Below are 25,060 nucleotides of genomic sequence, written 5' to 3'. Positions count from 1 at the left end.
AGGGGTCCGTCCCAGCAAGGACCAAGTCAGTCCCCTGTCTTTCTGCTGGAAATACCAGCATACACTGATCACGACAGGCCTTTTTGGCCAAACGGATGGGCCTGGAGCACGCATTACATACTAATTAGAGGGCTGCCGTCGCCGGGCACACGACAGGATCGTCGCTGATGAAGGTTACCCAAATTGGCGCCATGGTTTCGATTTATTTTGCGTACGTACAGACTAAAGAATTGTGTACCTGGTGTATGGGAGGGGGCTGCTCCGCTTTCGCAGATGGATTCATATTACAAACGCCGGGCCGCATGTTGGACAATAGATTTGGTATTTCGCTGCTGATGAGGTCCCAAATGCACTTCCCACGAACTCCCCTGTAAAAGCCAGATGAAGACGAACCTAACGTCACCGATAGCCGGTGACTCTACAGAGAAGAGAGCAAAAGCACATCCGCGAAACGCCTATCGCAACATGGGGTCGCCCCAAAAGCCATTCAGAGAGGACAGCACGAGCCGAAACGCCAAATTTCCCCCACCACCACCTCTCATTGGGTACCCCGGCTGTTTTGCTTAATGTGAAGCAAATCAAGGAATATGTCTAGCCGGTCCCGGGTGTCGCTCACGTCAATTTGCGCCCCAGTTTGGCTTCACAGCGCAGCCCTGCAGCCTGTTCCCAAAGGGCCGTTCCCTACCAGGTAGAGCGGACCATGTTGTTCATATAAATCGTACGTGTTCCGTTGTGACGGTGACATCATTGCCGCCTAGTCTTCCCAGCTCTTCTCAACCGTCTCGCGAACCCGCTTCGTATACTCCTTGCGGTTGTCCTTGTAGAGATTCGACGCCTCCACATTCGCGGGGGAACCGGTGTTTGGGTCGTTAAGCAAACTGTGACAACGTTAGCCCGGAACATGTTGTCAGCGGGCGGATTACAAATCCACCGCCGCCCGACATGCCGACTCACCTCTGGATGCTCGTCAACACCGCCGCGACATCGTATGTAGGGCTCCATCTGTTCTGCAGGATGTCCAGGCAGAGTTCTCCTGTGGCGTAGACGTTTGGGTGAAACATCTGGCTGATAAACTTGACCGCGGGCGGCTTATTGGGGTACTGTTCCTCGAACTGCATCACGAGTCTGAAGGTTCCGTCTTCAAAGGGCGTATCGGCGGGTCCGATGATGACGGCGTTCCTAAAAGAGTTGCTGTTAGCCCGCATGTCGTTATGGAGGCAGCCGGCCGGGTACGGGGAGCGTTCGGACATACCAGGTCATGACGTTGTCGGGCACAGGGGAGGCAGAGACGCCGGCGGGAGGGTCGGTTTGCATGCGCTGCTCGAAGTGTTAGTGATTCTGTTAGACACCGGAATGTATAAACATCGTGGATGACCTTGAAGTCACGCATCAAGCGACGGCGGGCGGCGGTCGACATGGTCGTCGCTATCGCTGACTGATTACCAAGACTGAAAGGGTCGGAGGGAGGATCAAGATGGTCGTCGCTGAAGGACGGAAGCGGATCAGATAGATGGCTCGATGTGCGGGCGGATAGTTCGGAATCCCGGGCTGGCGTTCAGGAATGCTAGAGTTTGGCAAATCTATGTGGGTTGAAGATGAGTGATGGAGGAATGGCCAAACGGCCCGACAGAATGGCACGGGAAGCACCTCGACTCGACTTCACCACCGCCTGCCGCTTGTGCCAGCATGTGGATCTTGCAAGGTTGAGCCAATCACAATCGCAGGGGCGAAGCGCGAATCGAACGAGACCAAACCGCTTAAAGCCAACCTACAGTGGGAACACACGACTAGAGCCACTTCAATGACGCTTTGTGAGTCTCGAGCTAGCTCGTTATTTTCCCCCATCTTTTCTTGCCAGGTTTTTTTTTCTTCGAAAATGATGCCAGCCGATGCTCAGTTCGGTAGCAAGTGTGTTGACACAATGACTGGCCTTTCTTCTTCTTCTTCTTCTTCTTCTTCTTCTTCTTCTTCTTCTTCTTCTTCTTCTTCTTCTTCTTCTTCTTCTTCTTCTTCTTCTTCTTCTTCTTCTTCTTCTTCTTCTTTTCCAGACACTTACTTGCATTCCCGTGGATGTATGTATCCGTACGCTCTTCGCTGTTGACTGCGATCCGTGTGTGATAACTGAGAAGCTCCGTCAGCGCTGTTGGGGTTTTATGTTTCCATAGCACGTTCGGTAAACTGGGCCACTACGGCCACTATGTGCACATGCCACGATGTTCCGGCAGAGGGGTAGGTAATCCGGACCGTGGACGAAATGCAGGCGATGATGGCACTGCAGCAGGAAAGTAGCCGGAATTGGTTCTTGTTCCTGGCCCGACTCGGCCTGACCTTTCCGAGCGGAATCGGGCTCCCTAGTCCCACGGCCCGGGGTGGGGGATCGGTTCCCCAGACCTTCTGCACACAGCACCGCTGCTGACCTGGGGGACTTGAGTGACCTCACAGCGCTGCACTTCCCATGAGAAGCTCGGCCCCGCCCGTGCACCCCCCCCTCTTAAGCCGAGGAAGACCGTAGCACCTGGGGTATTGCCGTCCCGCGCCATCCACATGCTCGCCTTTCATCCCTCTCCAGCTGCAGAGCCGTTGTGGCCATCTCATCTTTTTTTCTACTGTTCACGTCCAAAGGATCGTTTCAAGTCCCCTCTTACTGTCGTCGCTTTCTGTACCTGCCGCAGGATACACTATCACATTTTTCCAATACCGATCATGTTCTCGAGACATTCGTCGAGGCTCCCAGGCCAAATCGCACGGCAAGCGGCGGTCCGTCACTTCTCCACGGGGGCCGCGCTTCGGCAAGAGATCCGCGACGCATATATCCTCAGTGCGTCGAGAACGCCAACGGCAAAGGTAAACGCTAGCCAGCAAGTCTGCGTAGCTTGGGCCCAACCACTAACACATCCAACAGTTCAATGGCTCGTTCACCAATGTCTCGGCGCCCAAGCTCGGCGCCGTCGCCATCAAGTCCGCCCTCGAGAAGTCAAAGGTCCCCGTCGAAAAGATCTCGGACGTGTACATGGGCAATGTGCTGCAAGGATCCGTCGGACAGGCGCCGGCTCGCCAGGCCGTCATCTTCGCCGGCCTCCCGTCGAGCGTCGAGGCCATCACCATCAACAAGGTCTGCGCCTCGGGGCTGAAGGCCGTTGTCTTCGCCGCGCAAAACATTCAGCTGGGACTGGCCGATGCGCAAATCGCCGGCGGCATGGAGAACATGACGAGGGTGCCCTATTACGTGCCTCGCGCGTCCAACCTGCCGCCATTCGGACACGTCAAGATGGAGGATGGTCTGCTCAAGGACGGCCTGACCGACGTCTACGACCAGTTCCATATGGGCAACTGCGCCGAGAACACCGCCAAGAAGCACGATATTACCCGCGAGATGCAGGACCAGTACGCCATTCAGTCCTACGAGCGTGCCCAGGCGGCTTGGAAGGCCAACGCTTTCGCTGAGGAGATTGCTCCTGTGACCGTCCCCGGAAAGAAGGGCGACACCATTATCGAGGCCGACGAGGGTTACCTCGACGTCAAGTTCGACAGGGTTCCCACGCTGAAGCCCGCATTTGTGCGTGACGGCACGGGTACCGTTACCGCCGCCAACTCTTCCACGCTGAACGACGGTGCAAGCGCGCTGGTCCTGGGTAGCAAGGAGATTGCGCAACAGTACGGATCGGGCTCCCGGGTGCTGGCCAAGATTTGCGGTTCGGCCGACGCTGCTGTCGACCCTGTGGACTTCCCTATTGCGCCGGCTAAGGCGGTCCCCATTGCGCTCGAGAGAGCGGGCATCACCAAGGATCAGGTTGCTGTCTGGGAGTTCAACGAGGCCTTTGCCGCCGTCATTAAGGCCAACGAGAAGGTGAGTGACATGACGTCCATCGCCGAAGGGATCCAGAGCCGAGGTCGTTGCTAACTTGCATTTCACAGATTCTCGGGCTGGAGGGTGCCCGCGTCAACCCCCTCGGGGGAGCCATCTCCCTCGGCCACGCCCTGGGAAGCTCCGGGTCGAGGATCCTGGTCACACTGCTGCACCAGCTGAAGCCAGGCGAATACGGCGTTGCGGCGATCTGCAACGGTGGTGGCGCGGCCACTGCCGTCGTCGTGCAGCGCGTCGAGTCTGTGTAGTAGACGGGAGATCGGATGGCACATCCCTAGCTTCAAATTACGCTTCGTGGGGGTGTTAAAATAAGAAAGAGAGAGACTGCATGCATACATGCTTAGCTTCTGGTGACTTGGAGCTGCTTCGCCGCCCAGCTTGCGGTAGTCATGGCGAGTTTGAAGCAAGAGATGTTGGGATGTGTAAATTTGTACAAACTGAAATGAGCCCAGGAGTAAAACTGATGCATTCATGGAAGAAAGTATGTGGTAATTTAGTTCAATGGGATTTGTTTCGTCGTCCCGAGTCGTGACATGACACAAGTCGAATCAATGCTAAAAAGGAAGTGAAGAAAAAAAAAAAGTGCTCAGCAAACCACCGGCCCCTCCATCCAAATATCGCCTCGGGGTCTCCCGGCGGGGCGCCGCCGCCAACCTCACCGAGCACGCACCCCCCTTGCTCTTGGCACACCGAAGGATCCACCTCACCTCACCTCATCTCACCTCACCTTGACTTGGGACTGCAATCACTCACTGTCGACTCTCATCACGATCCGCGGAGCATCACTCACATCTCACGCCAACACTCGCCCCGAATACTCACGCTATCATTGGCTCAACTCAAGTCCCCACGCGCGCGTACCGATGCGGCGCCGACAATGTCCCTCCTAATCCAATTTCTCACACAAATCCGCACCTTCGTCCGCGCCCAGAACAGCGACGAGCTCCGTAACTGGCTCCTCGTTGAGCCCAACGCGAACCAGCAATACCATGCTCTCGCCTCAGAGCTCAAGACGCAGTTTCGTTCCCCGTCGCACGCTAACGGCGGCAGCGGCGCCGGTACCAGCACGGCTCTTGAGAACACTATTGAGAAATGCTTGCCCGAGGAGGACGACGTGCCCGAAGGCCAGGGTTCGCCTTGGCCGGGCTTTGTGACTTTCATGAAGGACTACATGCTCTTCTGGCGCGATGTCGACTATGACGACCTGTTGGGCGCGCACACGTTGCTCAGCGGACTGGTGAAGTGAGCCCCCCCCCCCCCCCCCCCCTAACTGCAGCCTATCCCGTGCATCTTTGAGCCTCCTCCTCATCGAGCATGACGCTCGTGAGATGACAGCATAAAAGAGCTCGCTGACGTATCCAACACAGCTCCTGCAGCACCGCCTTCGCTCACCCGACCTACGGCGGCATGCTCCTCAAGACGGCCATGTCCCTTTGCGAGTCCCTTGCGCGGCTGACCATGATGCTCTCGCGCCGCCCGGACCTGACGCGCAACATCCGCAACGTCGACGCCGACGACCGCAAGTCTATCGCCGAGTCCTCAGCTGAGATCATCCAGAAGATCTTCACCACTTGCCTGACGGACCGCTCCAGCGCGCGGTATAGCAAACCAGAGGGCAAAAAGGTCGGCGTCTACATGTTTGCCAACCTCGTCCTGAAGCTGCTCTTCGCCGTGAGTCCCGTTCAGCACCCTTCCTCTACCCCACCCGTTCTCCCTCTCGCAGATGACACGTCTCTCCGCTCTCGAGTCATTCCTTGATGCCGGATGGGAAGTCCACTGACGGCCAGCAGTGCCGGAGAACGCACCTCGCCAAGCAAATCTTCACAAACATCTCGACAAACTCACCGCCCCTCTCCCTCTACCCGGCCTCCCAGCGCGTCACCTTCCTCTACTACCTGGGCCGCTTCAACCTCGCAAACTGCCACTTCCTCCGCGCCGCCCTCTGCCTCGAGGAGGCCTACCTCCAGATCCCCCCGCCGCTGACCTCCCACCGCGCCCTCGTCCTATCCTACCTGATCCCCAGCAACCTCCTCCTCGGCCGTCTGCCCTCGCAGCTCCTCCTCTCCCGCCCCGAGGCCTCCTCCCTCGCCCCAATCTACCACCCGTTGGCCCAGTCCATCCGCAGGGGCGATTTCGTCCTCTTCCAGCACGCCCTCGCGCAGCACGAAAAGTATCTCTTCGACAAGGGCCTTCTCCTCCTCCTCACTCACCGCCTCCGCCCTCTGCTCTGGCGCTCCCTCGCCCGCAAGACGTTCCTCCTGACCTACGCCCCGGGCCCGGACGACGCGTCATCTGCCGCGACGGCCACGGCCACGAACCGCCGCGCCGCGACTCTCGACCTCGCAGACCTGCACGCGACGGCGTCCTACCTCCAACGCCGCCTCGAGGGCTACGTCCCCTCCAAGTCCCCCTCCTCCTTCTCCTCGGCGTCTGCGTCCCCGGCTTTCCTTGCGGCTGTGTCCCACGATGCGGTCTCGACCCTCGTGCCCCCGCCCGGCGGGCCCAGGAAGCTGCGCCCCAACGAGGGACTTGTCTGGGGCAATAGCCCCGTCGAGATGGATGACGTCGAGATGACCGTCGCGGCGCTCATCCAGCTCGGCTTCATGCACGGCTTCGTCGCGCACTCGCAGGGCAGGTTCGCCGTCATGGGCGCCACCAAGAAGAGCCCCGTGTTAGCCGGATGGCCGATGCCGTGGGCCGCGATCCGGGAGAGGCAGTACGAGGAGGATCTGGATCTGGACCATGTGCCCGGTTGGGTCAAAGGATAACAGCTGTGGGCAACGGAGGGGGTGAGATGAAATCCAGCTGAGAGACCTAGAACTGTGCTTCATGTGAAAAAGAAAGAAATGATACCCTGTTCACTTGGCTTGTTGACTCTCCTCGTCTTCTCCCTCCCCCCTCTTTCTCCCTGCAGATGTATACCCCGGGTCGGAGATATCCCCAAATCTATGCACCGACTTCCATCTGCCAAGATGTCATGTCACCACTATCAAGCAGGAGATGCGACGGGCGCTCGACAACGGTAACACAAGTAGATGTCACGTAGGATTGAGTCAGGTATTGCAAGATACGAATTTTGCATAGCAAGCATCGTTGATTTAATGTTTCGTTTATTGCTCGGGCCGTCTAGCGAGTAGTAGACCCAGTTCTCTCTCTCACACACACATTCTGACCAAGCCTGAACGGCATCGGGTGATCCAGACCAGGCGCAGAGGGTGAGAGACAAGAGGGTCGACGGTCAACAAGACATTGCATTCGTATGTTCCATCCACAAACCTCGTCGCTTCCTTTTCGTCACCTGTTCTTGTTGGTCAAAGCTCGTCCACCAAGTCCGCCATCCTACATAACAAGTCCCTCCTCATAGGATCAGATTCCCTGTCCGAGGTGCCTCATCCCCTCCGTGTCATGACCAATGTTTCCATTTCACATAGAACTTCCTCCACATATTCTTCGAATAAAAAACAAAAAAGAGAGCAACAATAATGCGTGCGTAAATGGGTATAGATGAGAAACAAGCCGATCCTAAGAAGAAAATGTGTAAAGTGCTCCTCATTCGAGGAGCCGAGCATGGTATACCCGAAAGAAAGCTTTGCCTGCTCGTGCTGTAAGCACGAGATTGCTAAGACAATAAACACTAGACTGCCGCGATGAGGCGGGGGGTTCGAATATATACGTCCAGATAGGGGTCGCAAATGATGAATGTGCCATCTGATACAGGCGTATGTGTAAAATTTGCCGCATGTGGTCGTGAAGCGGCGGATTGAAACGAAGAAGTGCCAGCAGCGCAAAAGGGTACTTGACAAGCGTGCTTGCCCGAAGTTTGAAAAGAGTACGACCGACCGAGCGGGCTGGGTCCGAGACATCGAGGTCGGGTGGTAGCAGCAAAACGAGGACGACGCTGCGCCGTCGTTGACAAGCATAGACGTGGAAGCGAAGAACGGGCTGCTGCTGCTGCTGGCTGGCTGGCTGACTGGGACGAAGCGAAGAAAGGCGCTACTGATGTGTAGGCAAAATCAGTACAGAAAGGTTGCCGCAACAAACGCGATGATGAGGCCTGCAACAGCGCCTCCACCTTGTTTAGTGCCTTCGTTCTCCTTTGAGGTGGTCGCGGGGGCGGATTCTTCCGTCTCGGTGGGGGCAATCGGCTCAGAAGTTGTCGCTTCGGACTCGGTGGACGACGTGGTTGAGTTGTCGTTCTCGTGGAAAATACCAGGGATGACGGTGGGAATCGCCGTTTTTGAGGAAGTGGAGGAAGCAGAGCTAGAGGGCTTAGGGCTCGGGCTCTTGGAGGTCGCCGCAGCAGAAGAGGACGGTGACGGGGTCGGCGTTGGTGTTGGCGTCGGCGTCGGCGTAGGTGTGGGAGTGGGCGTCGGTGTCGGGGACGGCGTAGACTTGGCCACCTTGATTTCAATCTTGTCCTCCTTCTTTTCCTCCTTCTTCTCCTCCTTCTCTTCGGAGTCCTTGCTACCGGAACCGTCCAAAGGGAAGACGACGATGCGACCCTTCTTTCCCTTGGGGACAGTGACAACACAGTACTTGGAGTTGCCTGCACCAGTGCCAGCCAGGTTGCTGGTCACATCTCCAATTGCGCTCGAGGAAGGGTCAATGGCGCAAGGAGTGCCATTGCAGCCACCGTCGGGGCATTCGATCTTGACACCATAGGTGGGCTTCGTGTTCTTGAGCGCCGAACCCTCCCAAATGGGGTTGTAGCCAAGCGTGACGAAAGTCCGGCCTTGGGTGTCCTGGTTGGCACCTGCCACATAGGCAGCCCAGTTACCGACGGGCTTGGATGAATCGCCCCAGATGCAGCCCTCATCGGTGACACCTGGCGGATTAATGTAGTAGCTGGGTCGTGTTAGTTCTGGCATGTCTGCTCAAAGACGTAGGAGACTCACTGAGCAGCCGTGCTGCACCAGTAGCTGGGGTCGGGAACAGCTAGGGTGATGGACTTGTCAATGACGCTGGGGATGAGCATGGCCTCATTGCCGGGCAGAACGGTCTGGCAGAAAGACAAAGTCTTGCCGCAGTTGTTGTAGACCTCGACAGTTCCAGCGCCATCTACGCAGTATGGCGAGTTCTTAAAGGGCTTCACGGCCTTGCCGTCAGACCCGCAGTAGAGGCCGCCGTTCTGCGTTGGTCAGCCACTGTACTAGAACGCGACAGCGCAAGGGATTCTCACCATTGAAGAGGGGTATGTGTAGGATGAGTCCGGCTCCCACTGCGCCATAACCTTGCCCGGTTTACAGGCAATGGGGCAATAGCTTCCCTCAACACAGGCCTGGTCGGGACTCATGGCAAAGCCCTTGTTGGAGGCACCCGGCACATTGACCAGATCGCCATCGCTGGGCAGACTGCAGATGGCCTTTCCGTCGGAGGTCCTCTCGACGAGAGTCCTCTCGGCGAGCGACTCATGTTCGTCGGGACTGAGACCATCCTTCAGCTTGTGAAGGTGGCGATGAGAACCATCGTGCGCTTCGGCGGGCTGGGCGGACAGCAGAAGCAATGCTGAGCCGACGGCGGCCTGGATAGTAGAGAGCTTCATCTGGGAAGCGGGGACTCGTCGAGAGTCGTCGTCGCGATATCGTCAAGAGATGAAATCAAAAAGCAAGAGCCAAGTCTTGGGTGGTCGGCGCGTTGCGCAACGTGATAAACAGCAGTGATGGTTGTTGTGGCGTCTGGTTCCAGTGCTATAACATCGAGACGGTGAAATCAAGCAGCAAATTGCGCGCGCGCGCGTGTTGGATTCGTAGCGAGCGTAGATTCTTTCGAAAGTCGAAAAAAAGAGACAGCACAGCGAGTGTCGGTGTAAAGAGCGGAACGTCTCCAAAGCAGAGACTGGGCAAGGCGTAGGGATGCGGTGCAAGGACGAGAGAGAAAGAGGAGAACGATGGTGGGTGGAGGTAGCAGGATGGGTCGACGATGAAATGGACTGGGGGAGGATTTCTGGCCGCTTGGTCGTCTGGTCTGGTCTGGTCTGGTCTGGTCGGGTCTACTGGCCCATGGGCAAACGCAAAGAGGACAGAAACGACGCTCACACAACCTTGGCGCGATCCTCAATCCTCCCCCCTGTTGGCCAGACTGTGCCAGAATTGGTTCGACTGGGCCCCTTTGAGGGGCGGGCGCAAGGATTCCGGCTGGTCATGGCGACATTGGGGCGGTGGGAGAACAGTGAAGACTGAACGGTGATGGCTGGCCCACGGGCCCGGGGGTAGGAGTCAAGCCTCAGAAGCGTTGATGTTCAGGCTGGGCGTTTTTGGTTGGAGCCAAGAGTCAAGTGGTGGGAAGCCCAAGGATTCGATGCCTGGGGGAAATTGAGATTATGATTTTGACACGGGCCCCTTGACCTCGGACGAACTCGCCAATCAAACATGGCCATCATCTCGGCAAAGCTTGACTTGTTCGGGCAGGCAACCAATGAGGGGCGCCGCGCGATCAAGCCGTTGCTGCCGTCTGGAGCTAAACGAAATGAGCTCACGGTTCCCACCGGGGTCGAGGAGGCACTCCATACTCCAGTACCTGCATAAGCGTGCATATTCCCGCACATTAGCTATGAGGTCATGCACAATTAGGGAGGTCCGCCATGTAGATTTGATCTCTGATTGGCCCGACAAGCAAATGGCATCGGCCGAAAACCTTGTGCTGCCGGTCGCCCAGTTGGAGAGCCAGGAAGTTAGCACCTCATCACAGTGTGTGTGTGTGGGAGAGAAAAACAGGGGAGGAGGGGGACGCCGACACGCATCGCTAGCCCCTTGGTACCCCATCCGTCACATTGCGCCGTTGACTGGTGAGGAGAGAGCGTTGCTGTTTCGGGCAACCTGTTTGATGAGGCTCCTGGCACCATTGATTTCGGAGCACGAAAAGAGGTGCAGCCTGGTTTGCAACCGACGAATTGGCTCGTCGGTCACGCGGGAAAAGTGATGAGAGGCGGCCGGTCGCAATGACACACGCGCTTCTTTGTCGTCCAATCTTAACCTTCAAGCTTAATTCCACGTACGTTAGCTGACATTGGTGGTAGACTGGCAAGCAGGCTGCATTTGCATTACTGCTACCATGTACATTCGCACGCACTCGGCCCGATTCGATCGAGCATTGAAGGTGTTTTCTTCTTCTTTTTCTGTTTATATCCTTTCCCTTTTCCTTCCAGTTGCTAACTTGCTGTGCCTCCTCCGCCACCTCCTAAGAACTGGACTCCTGCGTCTAGTGCGACGACCAAGGTGGAACAACCGCATGAGCTAAAATTTTCCCTTTTTCCCCTCCTTCTCTTATCCTTCTCCTGTCCCGCCACAATCACACCCAAGGGGCAACGAAACGGCCTTCTACCCGTCGGTGCCGCGCTGGAATGCGGCAAGGCGCCTTCTTCAGCACTCAGAACGCCACACGGCTCCAGCGGTCTTGCCTACCGCTTCTGGAAGACCAGACTGGCGATATCTGGAACATGCCCCACCGTACCGAGACCTAGGTAGACAATGCCGGAACGTGGGCCGCTTACCTGTTCATAACTTCATCCATCCCCGAGCTGCCACCACCCCTTTCGAGCCGAGAGAACCAGCTCAAGCACCACTTCGCACCCACAATCACACCCAAACGTCAACCAGACAAACCACCCCAGGAAGAAACGGACATCTCTTCCCGTTTGCGGGCGCCCTGTCGTCGAGCTCTGTCGTCTCACAAGTCATGCACTGGGTGACTTTGCAAGGAGCACCTCAACCCTGACCGAGGTGGGCGTCTTGCATGAGCCTCATGTCCTGATCCTCCACCTCGTCCCCTCCTTAGCACACCCACGTGCTCTGTGCTCTGTGCTCTGTTTTCTCTGGAAAGAGATTGATCCAATTCTCCGATGGTCCAAAGGCAAATTTCTCTACGGATTTCTCCTCCATGTCTATCGACCTCTCCTGGGTGAACGAGCCAACGGCAGAGGTAAGATCTGTCAGGTGTCGACGTAATCGCCGAAGGCGATCTGTTGACTGTGCCCTTGTAATCAGTCCGGGGGTGGCATTTGTCACCACCACGTCCGTCTTGTCCGTCCCTCGGATGCTGTTGGCAGAGCAGGGTGGGAGTTTGCGGTAATGGAATTGCACAAGATTGTGCCAGAGCTGGCATAGCTGCGTTTCCTGACTCGGCCGATTATATACATCCGCCCATGACCGGCCGCTAGCAATCTTCAGACTCTCCGAACCCCCTTGGACCGTCATCAAGCATCGTTGCAACTCAAACAGTTGAAGTCCAGTTGCCTTCTTCGCGATGTCAAGGACGCGAAGGTTAACTGACCCTGGCTGCTAGTCTGGCCTGCTCGTGTTCCTGCATGCAGCCTCGTATCGGATCGATGCCTTGTGTTGTTTGCTGATCACTTGCAATATTCGGAAATAAGAGTATATACTGTCATTCTTCGTCCCCCCCGCCCCCCGGCTATGTGCACTTCATCGCTCGCTTGGTCTGATGAGATGGAGCCCGCTCTACTCCGTGCAGAACACTACACGGCAAGCTGTCTTGGGCCTTGTATGGTTGCTGAAGGACGCCATGCCGCCACCTGGAGCTTCTTTTGGACTCGAGTTACTTAGTCGACATATCTAATACCGCAAATGACCAGACAAGTCACTTGCTGTTGACTTTCTTTCCCCTTGGCCTGCAAGAGGCAAGTGTGGGGTGGAGCATCGTTGGTCGCTCTGCTCTCAAATCACCAGCCGTGACTTGCGTCTAGCCAGATGAGAGACAGTGGCGCAAGGCGACAGTCGAAAAGTTGTCTTACAAGTAAAGCTATGACTGGGCGATCAGGGCTACCGGAGATGCAGTGACAACGCTGCCTCATGTGGGAATTTCCGGCTCAAATCGTTGAATTGTTGAACGAGCTCGATTTGTAGCTCGGTCTTCCCCTAGGAGTCAGACAGCGTGGGCTAGTGGCATCAGGCAGGTTGTCTCTCGTTGCCGCGTCTCCCACCTCTGCAGACACATTCAGTACTAATGGTTCATCAGAGGGAGATAGGCGCTAGCGGGTGAGCGTCCTACACAACCAAGCTTTGCCCTCTGGTTTCGGCGACGCTTCAGGGGGACGGACTGCGTGGAATCATACATGTTATCTTAAGTGCGTGCTTCCAGTCAGACTCCTTGCGATGTGGTCGGCCCAGCCAGTTTAGTATCCGACAAGGAGCACACGTCTTCCTAACCGGCCACCAACCTTCCGCTATCAGTTTGTCATAGAAAAATGGGCCGTCAAACCGAATCCATTTCCAAAACTTGCAATGTCCAGCTCAATCTACAATACTCAGTCAAAATATCAACAACGCCCAGCACGTTTACCCTGCAATCGAAGGTGTTGAACTGTCCCTGGCCTTGTCCGTCTCGGTGTTAGTGTGATTGCCCTGGTCAGGACGCCAAATGCTGAGGCCGGTGCAGCTGGGGCGGCAGTGAGAATCATCCTCTCGCGGACTCTTATTACTTGGCCGGCGTATGTCCAGAGGCGTATGTTTGTTCGGCGTGGGAAGAAAGGGAACAATACAATATGGAAAGACAAAAACAGCGGGCCTTTTTCTCATCGGAAACAACCCCTCTTCATGTCGAGGGACCTGGCCCCTACGAATAACGACTATGTCATATGGGTCTTGTTCCTGTGGGAAAGAGAAGACGGCCAGCCATACCACTACGGCTTCCTTCCTGGCGAGGGGCGCAGCGAGGTATACGATAAGACTCGGTAACTCATCACCGCGAGCGCAAGATGCCCATCATTAAAAAGAGTCGCAATCCAGGCTGTGCTGACCGAGGCAGTTACAAGTCGAACGTTGCCGTTCGAGGAGGCTTCACCCACATGGCAAGAGTAGGCCGATGCACATCAATCCGGAACGCTTACGCTTACACGCCTCGGCTCCTACTTAAAGCTCCGAGCTTGCCAAGCCGGGCAGTTGGAGATGGCGATCTTGACTCAAAATGCACGATGTCTCTGCCGGCGCCGCCTTGAGGGGTTGACTACATCGTACCACCAAACACAGACAAAGCCACAACATCTCCCAATTGGTGCGCGCATCTGATCACGTCTCGTTCAGGGAAACAAGCCCAAGGTTAGGACGAATGGCTTCCGCACAGAACCTCACGGCATTCATGCCGGTCTTCGACGTGGAGAGGAGAGCCGTCCGAGGTTGCGTCGACGAATTGGAGACCCAAGACGTCGCTCGGATCTGCATCTCACCTGCATGCGATGCTGTCATGACATGAATGACCCCAATAACCCCACGCTCCAGATCGGCGAGAATGCCGCTCTACTGCCGTAGCTGCCGCCGTCGGTAGTGCTGTTCCCGAAGCTTTGAAGCTTGAAGCCAGCCATGCCGCAGTTTCCCCTCATTATCCTCCCCCGCCTTCTCTCCTCCCCACGGGGTAACGAGATCCTCTTATAACACGAGGGCATCCTCAAGCTGTTATCGTGGGGACGGACACCTTCTAAGGTTTGTTCTCCAACCATCATCGTGTCTCATATCTTCCGCCAGTACAATCTCCAAAACGGGCGCGCCATCAAGATGGACGCCAACAAACCGAGCATAGAACAGGACGAGAACATCGCCAAGGGCGACAATGGCAGCCTCAGACCTACGGCCTCAAACCCAACTCCCGTGGAATGGGCGCAGCACTTCACAAGCCAGGACGAGACCTGGCACAAGAATCTGGACAAGACTCTCTTGAAGCGCGTAGACCGGCGCCTCATGCCAACTCTCGTGGTCATGGTGAGTGGGCATTGACCAACCCCCTTTTCTTGTCCGGAGCAAAAAAAACAAAACAAAAACAAGTCCTAACCACAGAAAACCTAGTATCTTCTCAACTTCCTCGACCGCTCCAATCTCGCCCAGGCCCGCCAGGGAACGCTGGAACGAGACCTGGGCATGACGGGCACCGACTTCAACCTCGCGACCTCCATCTTCTTCGTCGGCTACCTCCTCATGCAGCTCCCCTCGAACCTGCTCCTGACGCGCGTGAAGCCGTCTTTCTACCTCGCAGCCTCGTGCTGCATGTGGGGCGTCGTGTCGACCTGCAATGCCGCAGCGCAATCATTCACTCACCTCATCGTCATCCGCTTCTTCCTCGGCTTCGTCGAGGCGCCCTTCTTCCCCGGCGCCGTCTTCCTCATGAGCTCGTGGTACACCCGTGCCGAGCTGACCCGCCGCATCGCGTACCTGTACGCCGGCAACGCGCTGGCCAACATGTTTGGCGGCCTGCTCGGCGCCGGCATCCTCGGCGGCCTGGAGGGAGACCTAGGCATCGCCGGATGGAGGTGGCTGTTCATCATCGTTCGTTCTTTCCTTCCCCTTTCTCTCATGCCGAATGAATCGCCAAAACCACTGACGTCTTGACCACAGGAAGGCGTGGCAGCCATCGCTTTCGCGCTCGTCGCCATGTGGATTCTGCCCGACTACCCGCACACGACAAAGTGGCTGACAGACGAGGAACGTGCATACGCCGCCTGGCGCCTGATCGAAGACATTCAGGAGGCCGACACGTATGGCGAGCAGGGCATCATGGACGGTGTGAAGATGGCTGTGCGCGACTACCGCCTATACATCTTCGTGCTAATGCAGCATGTCAGTCTGATATCGCAGACATTCCAGTACTTCTTCCCGACCATCGTCGGCACGCTGGGGTACGGCAAGATTAACACGCTCTGGCTCACCGCGCCCGCTTGGGTAAGTTAATCGAGGAGACCCCCTCCACCCCTCCCATACCTCTTTTGGTTCGAGTAGGTCCGTTAACGACGTCACAGGCCGCAACCTTCCTCATCTCGCTCTGCGTCACCTGGTCTTCGGCAAAGACAAAGGACCGTTCCCTCCACATTGTGGGCCTTACGCTCCTTTCGGCCGTCGGCAACGCCATCGCCACAGGCTCGACCAACATCGGGGCCCGCTACTTTGCCATGTTCCTCATGCCCATGGGCGCCATATCCGCGTGTAAGCCACTTCCGCTTTCCACCTCCCCGAGAATCCTTTAACCTGGAAGGGTATCGTTAGATCAGATCATCGTGTCCTGGGTAGCAAACTCCTTCCCGCGGCCGCTCGTGAAGCGGTCCGCCTGCATCGCCATCGCCAACATGATCGGCAACACGGCGACCATCTACGGCAGCTACATGTATCCCAGCCAGTCGGGTCCGCAGTATATAGCGGGCGGCAGCGCCAACACGGCCATTTGCGTGCTGGTCGCCGCGCTCGCGCTCGTCCTGCGCTACCTGCACAAATGGGAGAATAAGAAGCTAGAGAGGGCGGAGCAGGATGCGGCGGTGTTGGCGGAGGGCGGCGAGAAGCTGCCCGTCGACTTGAAGCAGGAGAAGAGGGCTGCCGGATTCAGGTATATTTACTAGAGCATTGGAGCGTGCGCACAAACAACTGTGACGAGATGCTGTCACCGGGCCAGCGATTAGGACGTGGCGGGAACTGCACATACACAAGATGGTGACGCCTTGCAATGACGCTGTAGCTGAGAAGACAGAGGTGGATGAAGGCCAGTTCCCCCTCACCGCAATGTTGGCAACTTGAATGGACTTACACACCGAGATGGACGAAGACAGAACATAAAGGGAAGTCTGTAATATATATACAAGAACGAAAAAACCCGTCATACAAGCCTATGCCTGTGCTCATACCGACATGGATCAACCCAACCAAAACGCCCGCCTGCCGAAGAACAAACGCCGGTGCAATGCAACCCAGAGCCCAATTCCATGCCCCCTAGACCATTTAACTCATCAGCCAACTCAGCGCTGCATGCACTGCCGGCCCGTCCGGCACCTCCCTCAAAGAGAGCGCTTCTTGATGTTACACTTCTTCAAGCACTCGTCCACGCCGAGGGCGATGCTGGCGGGGATGGCCTTGCGGACGCGGTCAATGTCCTCGCCGGCAATGCTCTGGCCGAAGGCGGCGGCGATTAGGTCATCGCTGAAGGCGAAGGTGCTGTCTGCGACCTGGCCTGTGCCAAAGTCCTCGGCGGCGAAGCTCGCGATGAAGACGGCGTCCTCGCAGTCCGGATTGAACTGGCTGTGGATGGAGCCCTGGTAGAAGGGGGTCATCTGGAAGGGGCCCAGCTCGGTGCGGATGACGCGGCGGGTCTTGCCGTCGGCGACCTCCACGACGCCGTTCTCAGGCGTCATCTCGGTGATGAGGCGGCCCTCGACAACGATCTGAAGCTCGGCGGATCGCGGGTGCACATGGAGCGTGTTCATCCCGCAGGGGCCCACCCGGCCCAAAGCAAGTCCGCTGCCCGTCCCCACGAGAGCGGGGAAGGTCTTGCGGTTTGCGGCGATGAGCTCGCCGCCTTTTCCGGGGTTCTTCTGAGGCTGGTTGAAGTCGAAGACGAATTGCTTGTCGTCAGGGAGGAGCTTGAAGCGATCCGCGGCACTGTGGGGGGGGGGGATATTAGTGGGAGAGGTCTGTGCACGGACAGCGTGTGTTGTGTGTGTATAAGTGAACTTACGTGTCGGCGAGGAAGAGCTGCTGGGTCAGAGACAGGGCAGGAGCGTGAGTCTGCTCGGTGCGAGGGCTGTTGTAGGGGGCAGAAAGAGCCGACGAGGCAAAGGCCAAGATGGTAGCGGCGGCGGTAGTGGTGAAGTGCATTGTGTCTGATGTATGATGGTCACTGAGAGGGACTGCTGAGAGGCCAGTGGATCGGAAGGAGGCGAGATGAGACGAGATGCTATAGGAAAAATGCGGAATAATAATTCCAGTGTGTCTTTTGATGTGGCGTAGGATGCAAGAAAGGATGAATCGCCAAAACAGGGTTTTCGAAGGACTGTTATATGCTCCAGGTCCGCATTCATCGGGGTGGGATGAGTATCGTGTTAGTTGGTGAAGATGTGCGCGCAGTCTATTTTGGATCCCTTCAACCCAAGGCACCCATCGTCGACTATCACCCAAGCCATATGGCCTGCGCCGGTCTGGCCAAAATAATGACTGGGGCTGAGTGTGAATGGAGGAGTTAGCGAGACAGAATATCTACAGCAGTGGGCAACGGCCATCTCATCTCACCCTTCATGACAGATGACGGCCCTGCGGAATGCCACGGCAGGACGTTGCTCGCCCAAAACCCGTCCTCGGGTAAGGCGTCCTCCGAGATGAGTTGGACAGGCTAGCTCCCGTCAGCACTAGCTCCGCATCAACGGTGTCTTTGGGAAAATCTCTCGACGAGCCGCTGTCGGTACGTTCCGAGGTCGGTGGTGTGATAGGTGCCCCAGCCGTCGTTTATTTTCGTTCGAATTGGTTGAGGAGGATGAGGGATGAATGTTTCCTACTGTCCCTGACGAGCAAAGTGGGGCATGTGTGCTTGCGCTCGACGCCTGATTGGCCCTTTGGCTTGTCAGAGCCTACCCGGCCCTTGTCGGGCAGTGCATCCATCAGCGCTTGTCTACTGGCACGTTGCCGCCTAAAAATAACGTCCCAAGGGGGGGGCCGGAAACAAATAAGCGCACCTGTCCCAACAGACAACCACTCACGTACACACACACCGACAGCACCCCCATTCCACGACGGACAGAAACGCCTCTCTTTGTTTATCTCCATGAACATTGTTGGACGAAGGGGTCTCCCAGCGGTGGAGAACGGGATCGCAACCTGGCCAACCATGGAACTACGCCCCGCGGATCAGCGACACTCCGGGCCCGGCCCGCGATGACCACGTATGAGGCGCCCCCAAACACATTGTTGGATGGCTGAGGCGCCTGTTGCATACGGCGCCTTATTCGGCTTCCCGAATATTGTCACTGGGACTGTTCCTATGCAGACTCGCCGCGTCAAGGATGATGACGCTCGGAGTATATGACAGAGACATGGTTGTCGTCTAGCAATTCATTCTCTCCCGAACTGACGTAAGGCGGAGCCCGCGGGAAGTTGCCAGTCATTCATCATGGTCATAATGCATATCCCATTCGTCCAAATTGCGAGGCCTCAGCTCGATGGAGACAAAATGATTCCGGCCAGTCGTGAGAAGACCAAAATCCTACGCTTACGCATGAGACACACCGCCCCCTGCACGAACTGCGATGGACACAACAACGTATCTGTCTACGCCCCCGCCTATTAGACACCGACAGCAGCGGATCCATTGCCAGCGGAAACCGGGTTGCATACCGAAGGGCTGGGGTCGGAGCAGCCCACTTGCGGAGACTAATGCTGAGAGACGGTGGCAGGCAGGATGGGCGGAACACCGATTCCTCCGGAACGTTGGCTTCACTACGGCCGAGACCGACAATCCAATACTTGGCATCAGCTCCCATGCCAGAAGCAACATGTCATCTTGCCCCGACTTCAACGGCTGGCCCTCTTGGGGTCAGCAAACTTCGAGTTCTCCCGCACAGGAGCATCATCACTCTTTTTCCGTCTGTACATTTCTAAGGTAAAGCATTAAACCGGCCGCATGTCCCGAAATGTACTCGTCACGATAAAGTCATTCAAGGCGATGACAAGCATGGTTGTTGGCGGCCGCTATCCAAGCCGGAACCGTCTCGGGGACGGCACATGCCAAAGGAACAAAATCCAGAAGAGAGTCGCTCAGGGAATAGGGAATCGATAACTGTTGCGGCCCAGCTTCCCAATCTACTTCCACCTTTTAAAGGGGTGCGCCTCGGTGTTGAACACAAACTCATCCAGACTCACAAGGCCCGGCTCGCTGAAGACGAGGTAGAAATACTTCAGTGTCTCCCCCATCCAAAACGACTCCATCGAGTCTGCCGCCGGCGGCTTCCCCTCGGCCGTGACATCCCGGACCGCCGTGTTCGCCAGGTCCGTGCTCGTCGCGTTGTCGATGGCCGTCCACATGTCCCACGCGGCCTCGAGCAACACCGCATCCGCCGTGGTGCGGTACATGACGAAGATGCTCTCAATGGCCTCGGGGCGGAGGATGTACCTCCTGTCCGGCACGGCGGTGAACCCCTTGACGAGACGCTCCTGGCTGATGATGTCGTCGGCCGAACGTCCCTCGCCTCCACCGCCGTCGTCGCCTGCGTCCTTCTGCGTGCGCTGGCGGACGTGCTTCTTCCAGAGGCCCTCGTCCCATTCGCACGTCTCCTTGGACGGGCAGGGGACCATGTAGAACGTCTCGGGCATGATGCCGTGCGGGAAGGCGCGGTAGGCGTAGATGCACCCGTCGACGAGCTTGCGCGCGAGGGAGAGCTGGTCCCGGCGGTTGAAGAGCTTGCCGCCAAGGGCCATGAGCCCGCCCATGAAGCAAACGAGGTGCTGGCCCTGGGGGTCGAGCTCGATGTATCGGGTTCCCGTATCCGAACCGCGGGAGTGCGCCTGGCCCGCGACGAGGATGTCGTCGTTCCCGGGGGTCATGGGGCGGAAGAGGTTGTGCTCGATGGCCGGGGCGATGGCGGCCTCGTACATGGCCTTGTACATGGGGCTGCGGCCGCCAACGAGGGCGGACATCTTGGGCAGGTATTCGTAGAGGGAGTCGGCCATGGCGCCGAGGGTGAAGTCGTCGCCCTCGTAGAAGACCTCCGTCTCCGGATTCACGACGAGCGGCCACAGCCCGGGCAGGTTGGTCTTGTTCTGCTGCGCCTCGAAGACGGCCATGACGCGCTGTGTAGCGTCCCACCATTTCGGATCGCCCGTGAGGATCGAGAGACGGGTGAACTCCATGGAAAGGCTCCCGAGCTCGGCGACGAGCTCGCCGCTGTCAACCTTCTGCGGTTCACCCTTGGAGGCGTCGCCGACCCTCCAATGGGTGACGGGCATGCGGTTTGGCGTGTCAAAGGCCTTGTACAGCATCTCGCCGACCTCGGCCGCCTTGCGCAGCAGGCGGACGTCGCCGCTGAGGTCAAAGGCCGACAGGAAGCCGCCAAGGTACCGGATGTTGGTCTCGAAGACGTTGATCTTTTCCAGATTGGTCGTGGTGAAGTCGATCGTAGCGGCGGCCGCCACAGCGTCGGAGAAGTCGTCCTTCATGTCCATGATCCAGAGCGTGTCGAGCGAGTCCACAAGGGTCGCGGCCCAGCCCCCGAACGTGTCCCGGCGGCCCCCGGACACGGGCATCAGCTCGTCCGAGAGCCAGGCGTGCTCGCGGTAGGAAGCCCACGCTTTCGAAAAGGCCTGTTTGACGGCCTGCCGGCGCTCCTCGCGAACGCGGCGCTGGGCGCTGGTCTCGGGCGGGAAATGGGCCTGGACCTGCGGGAAGCGGACAGAGGGCGCGACGGGAAGCTGCTGGAGGGGCTGGGGCGCCGGGTGGTTGACCTTGACCGTCCTCCAAAAGTACGACTTGTCCTGGTCTGTCATCCATTCTATTGGTTTTGGCGGCACCGCGGATGACCATGGCGATGACAATGGGTTTGCAGGGAGGGCACCGTCATTGTGCCAGAGAAGGAGGAGGAAGAGGGAGACGGGGAGGCCCAGGAGGACGATGTTTGGTATCTTACGTCTTCCTGGGAGCATCATCTTCTTGCTATTCGCGTACGGTTTTCCTCCATGAGAAGAAGACACTAAGTGAGGTGAGGTGAGTGGGTGGCCCGGCGCTTGATATGGATTGGGTGGTGCAGGTGCCCCTGGTATTGTTATGGTTGTTGGTCTTGCGCTTTGATGGCCCCGCGTCCAACTTTGCATGACGCTTCTTGGCGCTTGCTTGGAACCAGTTAACGACTAGACACGAATGAGGACGGCCCCAGCAACGGCCGTCACGGTCGACTGCTGTTGGGGCCTTGGCTTCATTCACTTTTAGGCCAGGAGTTGTGGAACCAGCTTGGCACTGATGGACTTCTGCTGTGCTGCGTCTTGGTATTGCGGTCTCTTGCTTGGTCTCGAACGGTGTTGCATGCTAACTAGCACGTGCCGTCGTGATGATAGGATGCTATCGCGACAGGACCTCGACGTCACAAAAATGATCAAGCGACGGCGTGCATTAGCGAGCGCCCCGGGCAAACCGCCCGCCCGGGGGGGGGAGTCGCCATCCTCGTCTCGTTCGGATGCAGCTCAACGACCGGGAAAAGCCGTTTGGGTAGCGGCCGCCTTGGCGGGAAAGGGAAAGTCTACTACTCGGTGTGTTTGTGTGTGTAATTGGCCATTCCCCTGGTTAGCAAGTCTTGGGTGAATTTTGGCTATCCTACTACCTCCAAATTACGACGTCAGCTCCAAGTCTTGAACCAACAGGCAATCGAGAGGGGCACGAGGTGCAGCTGTCAACTGTCAAATGTCACCCCCGAGAGAGCCTCTGAGATGTGCACAGAGAGCCCATGCAGGAGGCGGCAATCACACAATCAAGGTTTGTGTCAATGGCCCCATTAGGGCGAGGGCCGGTATACCAATTCGCCATGTGTGTTTGCTGGCAGCTGGGAAAGAGTTGCGGACGTTCTACCTGCACATCGTCCAAATGCACGTCGTCCCTCAATATTATTTTTTTCAGTAGGAAAATAGTAATTAGTTTACGTCATCAACCCCCCTTCCCCTGGTTATATAGTCATTTACTCCTCCCCCCTTCTATTCTTGTTTCCTTCAAGTCCGTTGGTTGATCAGCAATCGTATTAGACCCCTCGCGGTCAGATCAGCAGGGCGTCGATCTGAGCCGAAATATCGACCAGCGGCCATTCCGTGCGGTTGCCCGCCAACGTGCCAGCGACCTTGTCGTCCATGAACCACTCGGACACGGCATAAACGCTACCGCCAACCTGCACCGTGGTCACACTGGCTCCGCCCTCGGCCAGCGGCGAAGCCGGCACCGTGCCCAACACCTCCGCCGTGTCCCACGAGCCGTCCTGCGAGCGGAGCACCACCGTGCCCGCGGCGTTGTCCGAAACCAGGATGACGGTGCCGTGGTAACGCGAGGGGATGGAAACGCCATCGAGAGCGGTGCCAATGAGCTCCGCGCCGGTCAGCGGGACGCGGACCGGCGTCCCCTCGGCGGCCGAGATGTCAAAGCGGTAGAGCTGACCGTCGGCGTTGTCCACGACCAGCAGCGACTTGCCGTCCGGCGAGGAGACGAGCCCCGAGAGGCCGTGTACCGTGTGGTCAGGGGGCGTCTGCAGGTACCAGGTGGCGGCGGTCTCACCGTCGGCACTGACGCGGATGATGCTGCTGGGGAAGGTGCCGAGAGCGAAGGTGGTGCCGTCGGCGGCGTGGGCAGTGTCCTGGAAGCCGCTGTACACGCCGCCCGTGACGGCAGTGAGGTTGCGCTGCCAGAGGACCTGGCGCGAAGCGAGGTCGTACTTGACGAGGAAGTTGTCGCCCGAGATGTCCTGGCCGGCCGTGTCGAAGGCGGCGCCGGCGTCGATGATGATGGAGAGGCGGTCCAGCGGATCGCGGCGGACGCCGCTGGAGTGGAGTGTCGGGTTGAAGCTCAGGCCCGGCACGGCAATGGTGTCGACGACAGAGTTCGTGTAAGGATCCCAGACGGCCACGGTGGAGTTGTAGAGGACGCTGGTGAGAAAGTTAGCTTCTTATACGTTGCGCCGTGGAGGGCTGGTGGTTGAACCTTAGATACGCAACGCAGCGCTTTGTGTCGTAATCCGCATTTTCGGGGTACAGCTGGAAGGAAGAGATCGTCTTGTCTCCCGAGACGGGACGGCAAGTAGTGTTGGTGTGAGGCTTGGTAGGGCAAGCCAGACTGACTGGCAAGGCCAGCAGGGATGATAGGGCGAGGGCGAGCGTGTTGATCATTTTGAGTGAAGGCAGAAGGAGGTGAGATGAAGAAAGGTAGGTAGCACGATGTTGAGGGCAGAAAGGCGACGCATTTATTGGAAAAATGTTCCCAGGACCCTAGTGTGGTGGTAACCCGCGCGCACCGATGTTGACGCCTTGAAGAGAAATTCTTACAAAGAGTGGCTCAGGTATCCCAGGTAGTGGACATTCTCATGTCCGCGTCGACATATATTTTTGCATCCGGGGAACCATTTTACATCCGAGAGCTTGTACGTGAGTCAGTAACACCATCATTTCCTCAGCCAAAGTTGGAAAGACACGCAATGCCTCGGAATCGATCTCGGAAAGGGCCAGCTTAATCGGTGATCCATGTCAGATTTAATCTGAAGCTGTCCCCGATGCAATCTCCGTCGTTCATCCTCAACAACATCCATAATCCGACGCCGATTGCAGTACTTGAGTAGAAGTCAGTAAGTAGTCTAAGGAGGCATATTGTTACGCTTTTGTTCGCTTGTAAGTATATTCAGATCACTTCCTGACAATGATGGTCTAGTTCTTTCCTGTCGACATCGGACTGTTGTTGAGATCAGACAAAACAGAGTTGAATCCAACCGCCACCCACGCCATATTATCCCACCGGTAGCGGCTGGACTTCACTTTTACTTTGTAAACACTCCAATTTTCCCAAAAATCTTTGACCGCCAAAATTATGATTGGATAAAATTTTCAGGTCGTATTTTCTTCCTGGGAAACCCGGTCCTTAACAGCAAAACAGATCCATCCAAAGTCGATGAGATGGCTTCATTCTCGGCAGCATCACACTCCTCGATAGATACTCCCGCTTCATAATGCAGGTGGGCATTGCTGCCTAACTTCTGTTTTTAAATGATTTGATGTTGTGCCTAGGCAGACGTCGTTCCGGTAGAACGATTGAGTAAATCAGACGAGCATGAACAAGTATGGCAGTTCATCCCAACTCTCGTGAAAGAATAGAAGTGGCGTGCTAGGTCATGTCATACCGCAGTAACCCCAACGGCTCCAGAAAAAAAAAAAGTCTATTAATGAGCCAGCCATTACGCATTGATTGGTATCCAGAAGAACTTGGTAGTCGCGCAACAGCTTACAGTCATGTCGGCGATGTCTTGAACACCTCATTCATACCGACGAAAACAAGCTGGTGCTCGCTGTCTCGGTGAATAGAAAAGCTCACAGCAGTAAAAAGCGGAAAGCTCAAGCATCAGTGGTTTTCCAAGGGCTGTTTAGTTACCACACAGGGTTAGGTAATTCAGAAACGACTCGTGTTGGAGTGAGATTATTCTTCCACTGGTTCATTATTGAAGTGCTGGGACATTATTGCGCCTGGTCTCTCTTAACAGCCTCAAAGACCTTATTTAAGTGCAACCGCAAGCCTGAAGTCGTCAGGTTTGCTTCAGGTGAAGGACCAGTGTCCGTCGTTGTTGAGGTGGGAGGAGGTCAGAGCTTTGGAACATGAGGTACATAGTACCTGATTAAGTCGTTTTATTCATCAATCAGCCCAAGCACAATAGCTCAGGGGTAGAGCGCTGGGCTCATAACCCAGAGGTCCCTGGATCGAAACCAGGTTGTGCTATCA

At 56.8% G+C, this 25,060-nt stretch overlaps 8 protein-coding genes across 8 annotated transcripts; 3 read left to right on the top strand and 5 right to left on the bottom strand.

Moving 5' to 3' along the window:
• Window positions 1–304: 304 nt before the first annotated feature.
• CDEST_05258 (Putative ubiquitin-conjugating enzyme E2, ubiquitin-conjugating enzyme/RWD) lies at window positions 305–1,598 on the bottom strand. Its single transcript, XM_062921417.1, has 4 exons — window positions 1,376–1,598; window positions 1,253–1,317; window positions 955–1,179; window positions 305–878 (listed from the first exon to the last, which is right to left on the bottom strand). Exons 1-4 carry the CDS (start codon window positions 1,415–1,417, stop codon window positions 755–757), a joined length of 456 nt encoding a protein of 151 aa, XP_062777468.1. The 5' UTR covers window positions 1,418–1,598; the 3' UTR covers window positions 305–754.
• Window positions 1,599–2,703: 1,105 nt separating this feature from the next.
• CDEST_05257 (Putative thiolase) lies at window positions 2,704–4,113 on the top strand (the record flags this gene model as incomplete). Its single annotated transcript, XM_062921416.1, has 3 exons — window positions 2,704–2,844; window positions 2,903–3,847; window positions 3,916–4,113. 3 exons carry the CDS (start codon window positions 2,704–2,706, stop codon window positions 4,111–4,113), a joined length of 1,284 nt encoding a protein of 427 aa, XP_062777467.1.
• A 497-nt stretch (window positions 4,114–4,610) lies between these two features.
• On the top strand, window positions 4,611–6,833 carry CDEST_05256 (Putative Csn12 family protein). Its single transcript, XM_062921415.1, has 3 exons — window positions 4,611–5,107; window positions 5,233–5,536; window positions 5,656–6,833. Exons 1-3 carry the CDS (start codon window positions 4,743–4,745, stop codon window positions 6,631–6,633), a joined length of 1,647 nt encoding a protein of 548 aa, XP_062777466.1. The 5' UTR covers window positions 4,611–4,742; the 3' UTR covers window positions 6,634–6,833.
• Window position 6,834: 1 nt separating this feature from the next.
• On the bottom strand, window positions 6,835–9,421 carry CDEST_05255 (Putative SUN family protein). The gene is made up of 3 exons (XM_062921414.1): window positions 9,045–9,421; window positions 8,761–8,993; window positions 6,835–8,710 (listed from the first exon to the last, which is right to left on the bottom strand). The coding sequence occupies exons 1-3, from the start codon at window positions 9,405–9,407 to the stop codon at window positions 7,879–7,881; spliced, it is 1,428 nt and encodes a 475-aa protein (XP_062777465.1). The 5' UTR covers window positions 9,408–9,421; the 3' UTR covers window positions 6,835–7,878.
• Window positions 9,422–14,301: 4,880 nt separating this feature from the next.
• Window positions 14,302–16,429, top strand: CDEST_05254 (Putative major facilitator superfamily, MFS transporter superfamily). The gene is made up of 5 exons (XM_062921413.1): window positions 14,302–14,571; window positions 14,656–15,132; window positions 15,202–15,525; window positions 15,603–15,786; window positions 15,847–16,429. The coding sequence occupies exons 1-5, from the start codon at window positions 14,368–14,370 to the stop codon at window positions 16,191–16,193; spliced, it is 1,536 nt and encodes a 511-aa protein (XP_062777464.1). The 5' UTR covers window positions 14,302–14,367; the 3' UTR covers window positions 16,194–16,429.
• A 1-nt stretch (window position 16,430) lies between these two features.
• On the bottom strand, window positions 16,431–17,969 carry CDEST_05253 (Putative germin, rmlC-like cupin domain superfamily, rmlC-like jelly roll, germin, manganese binding). Its single transcript, XM_062921412.1, has 2 exons — window positions 17,303–17,969; window positions 16,431–17,226 (listed from the first exon to the last, which is right to left on the bottom strand). The coding sequence occupies exons 1-2, from the start codon at window positions 17,440–17,442 to the stop codon at window positions 16,626–16,628; spliced, it is 741 nt and encodes a 246-aa protein (XP_062777463.1). The 5' UTR covers window positions 17,443–17,969; the 3' UTR covers window positions 16,431–16,625.
• A 1,447-nt stretch (window positions 17,970–19,416) lies between these two features.
• CDEST_05252 (Putative glycoside hydrolase family 47, six-hairpin glycosidase-like superfamily) lies at window positions 19,417–21,255 on the bottom strand (the record flags this gene model as incomplete). The annotated part of the gene is made up of 1 exon (XM_062921411.1): window positions 19,417–21,255. The coding sequence occupies one exon, from the start codon at window positions 21,253–21,255 to the stop codon at window positions 19,417–19,419; it is 1,839 nt and encodes a 612-aa protein (XP_062777462.1).
• Window positions 21,256–22,211: 956 nt separating this feature from the next.
• Window positions 22,212–23,631, bottom strand: CDEST_05251 (uncharacterized protein). Its single transcript, XM_062921410.1, has 2 exons — window positions 23,282–23,631; window positions 22,212–23,226 (listed from the first exon to the last, which is right to left on the bottom strand). The coding sequence occupies exons 1-2, from the start codon at window positions 23,464–23,466 to the stop codon at window positions 22,350–22,352; spliced, it is 1,062 nt and encodes a 353-aa protein (XP_062777461.1). The 5' UTR covers window positions 23,467–23,631; the 3' UTR covers window positions 22,212–22,349.
• Window positions 23,632–25,060: the final 1,429 nt, after the last annotated feature.

Source organism: Colletotrichum destructivum, chromosome 3, assembly GCF_034447905.1.
Source record: "Colletotrichum destructivum chromosome 3, complete sequence".
NCBI lineage: Eukaryota > Fungi > Ascomycota > Sordariomycetes > Glomerellales > Glomerellaceae > Colletotrichum > Colletotrichum destructivum.
Note: the sequence above shows the minus strand (reverse complement) of the source record. Positions and strands in the feature narration are given on the sequence as shown.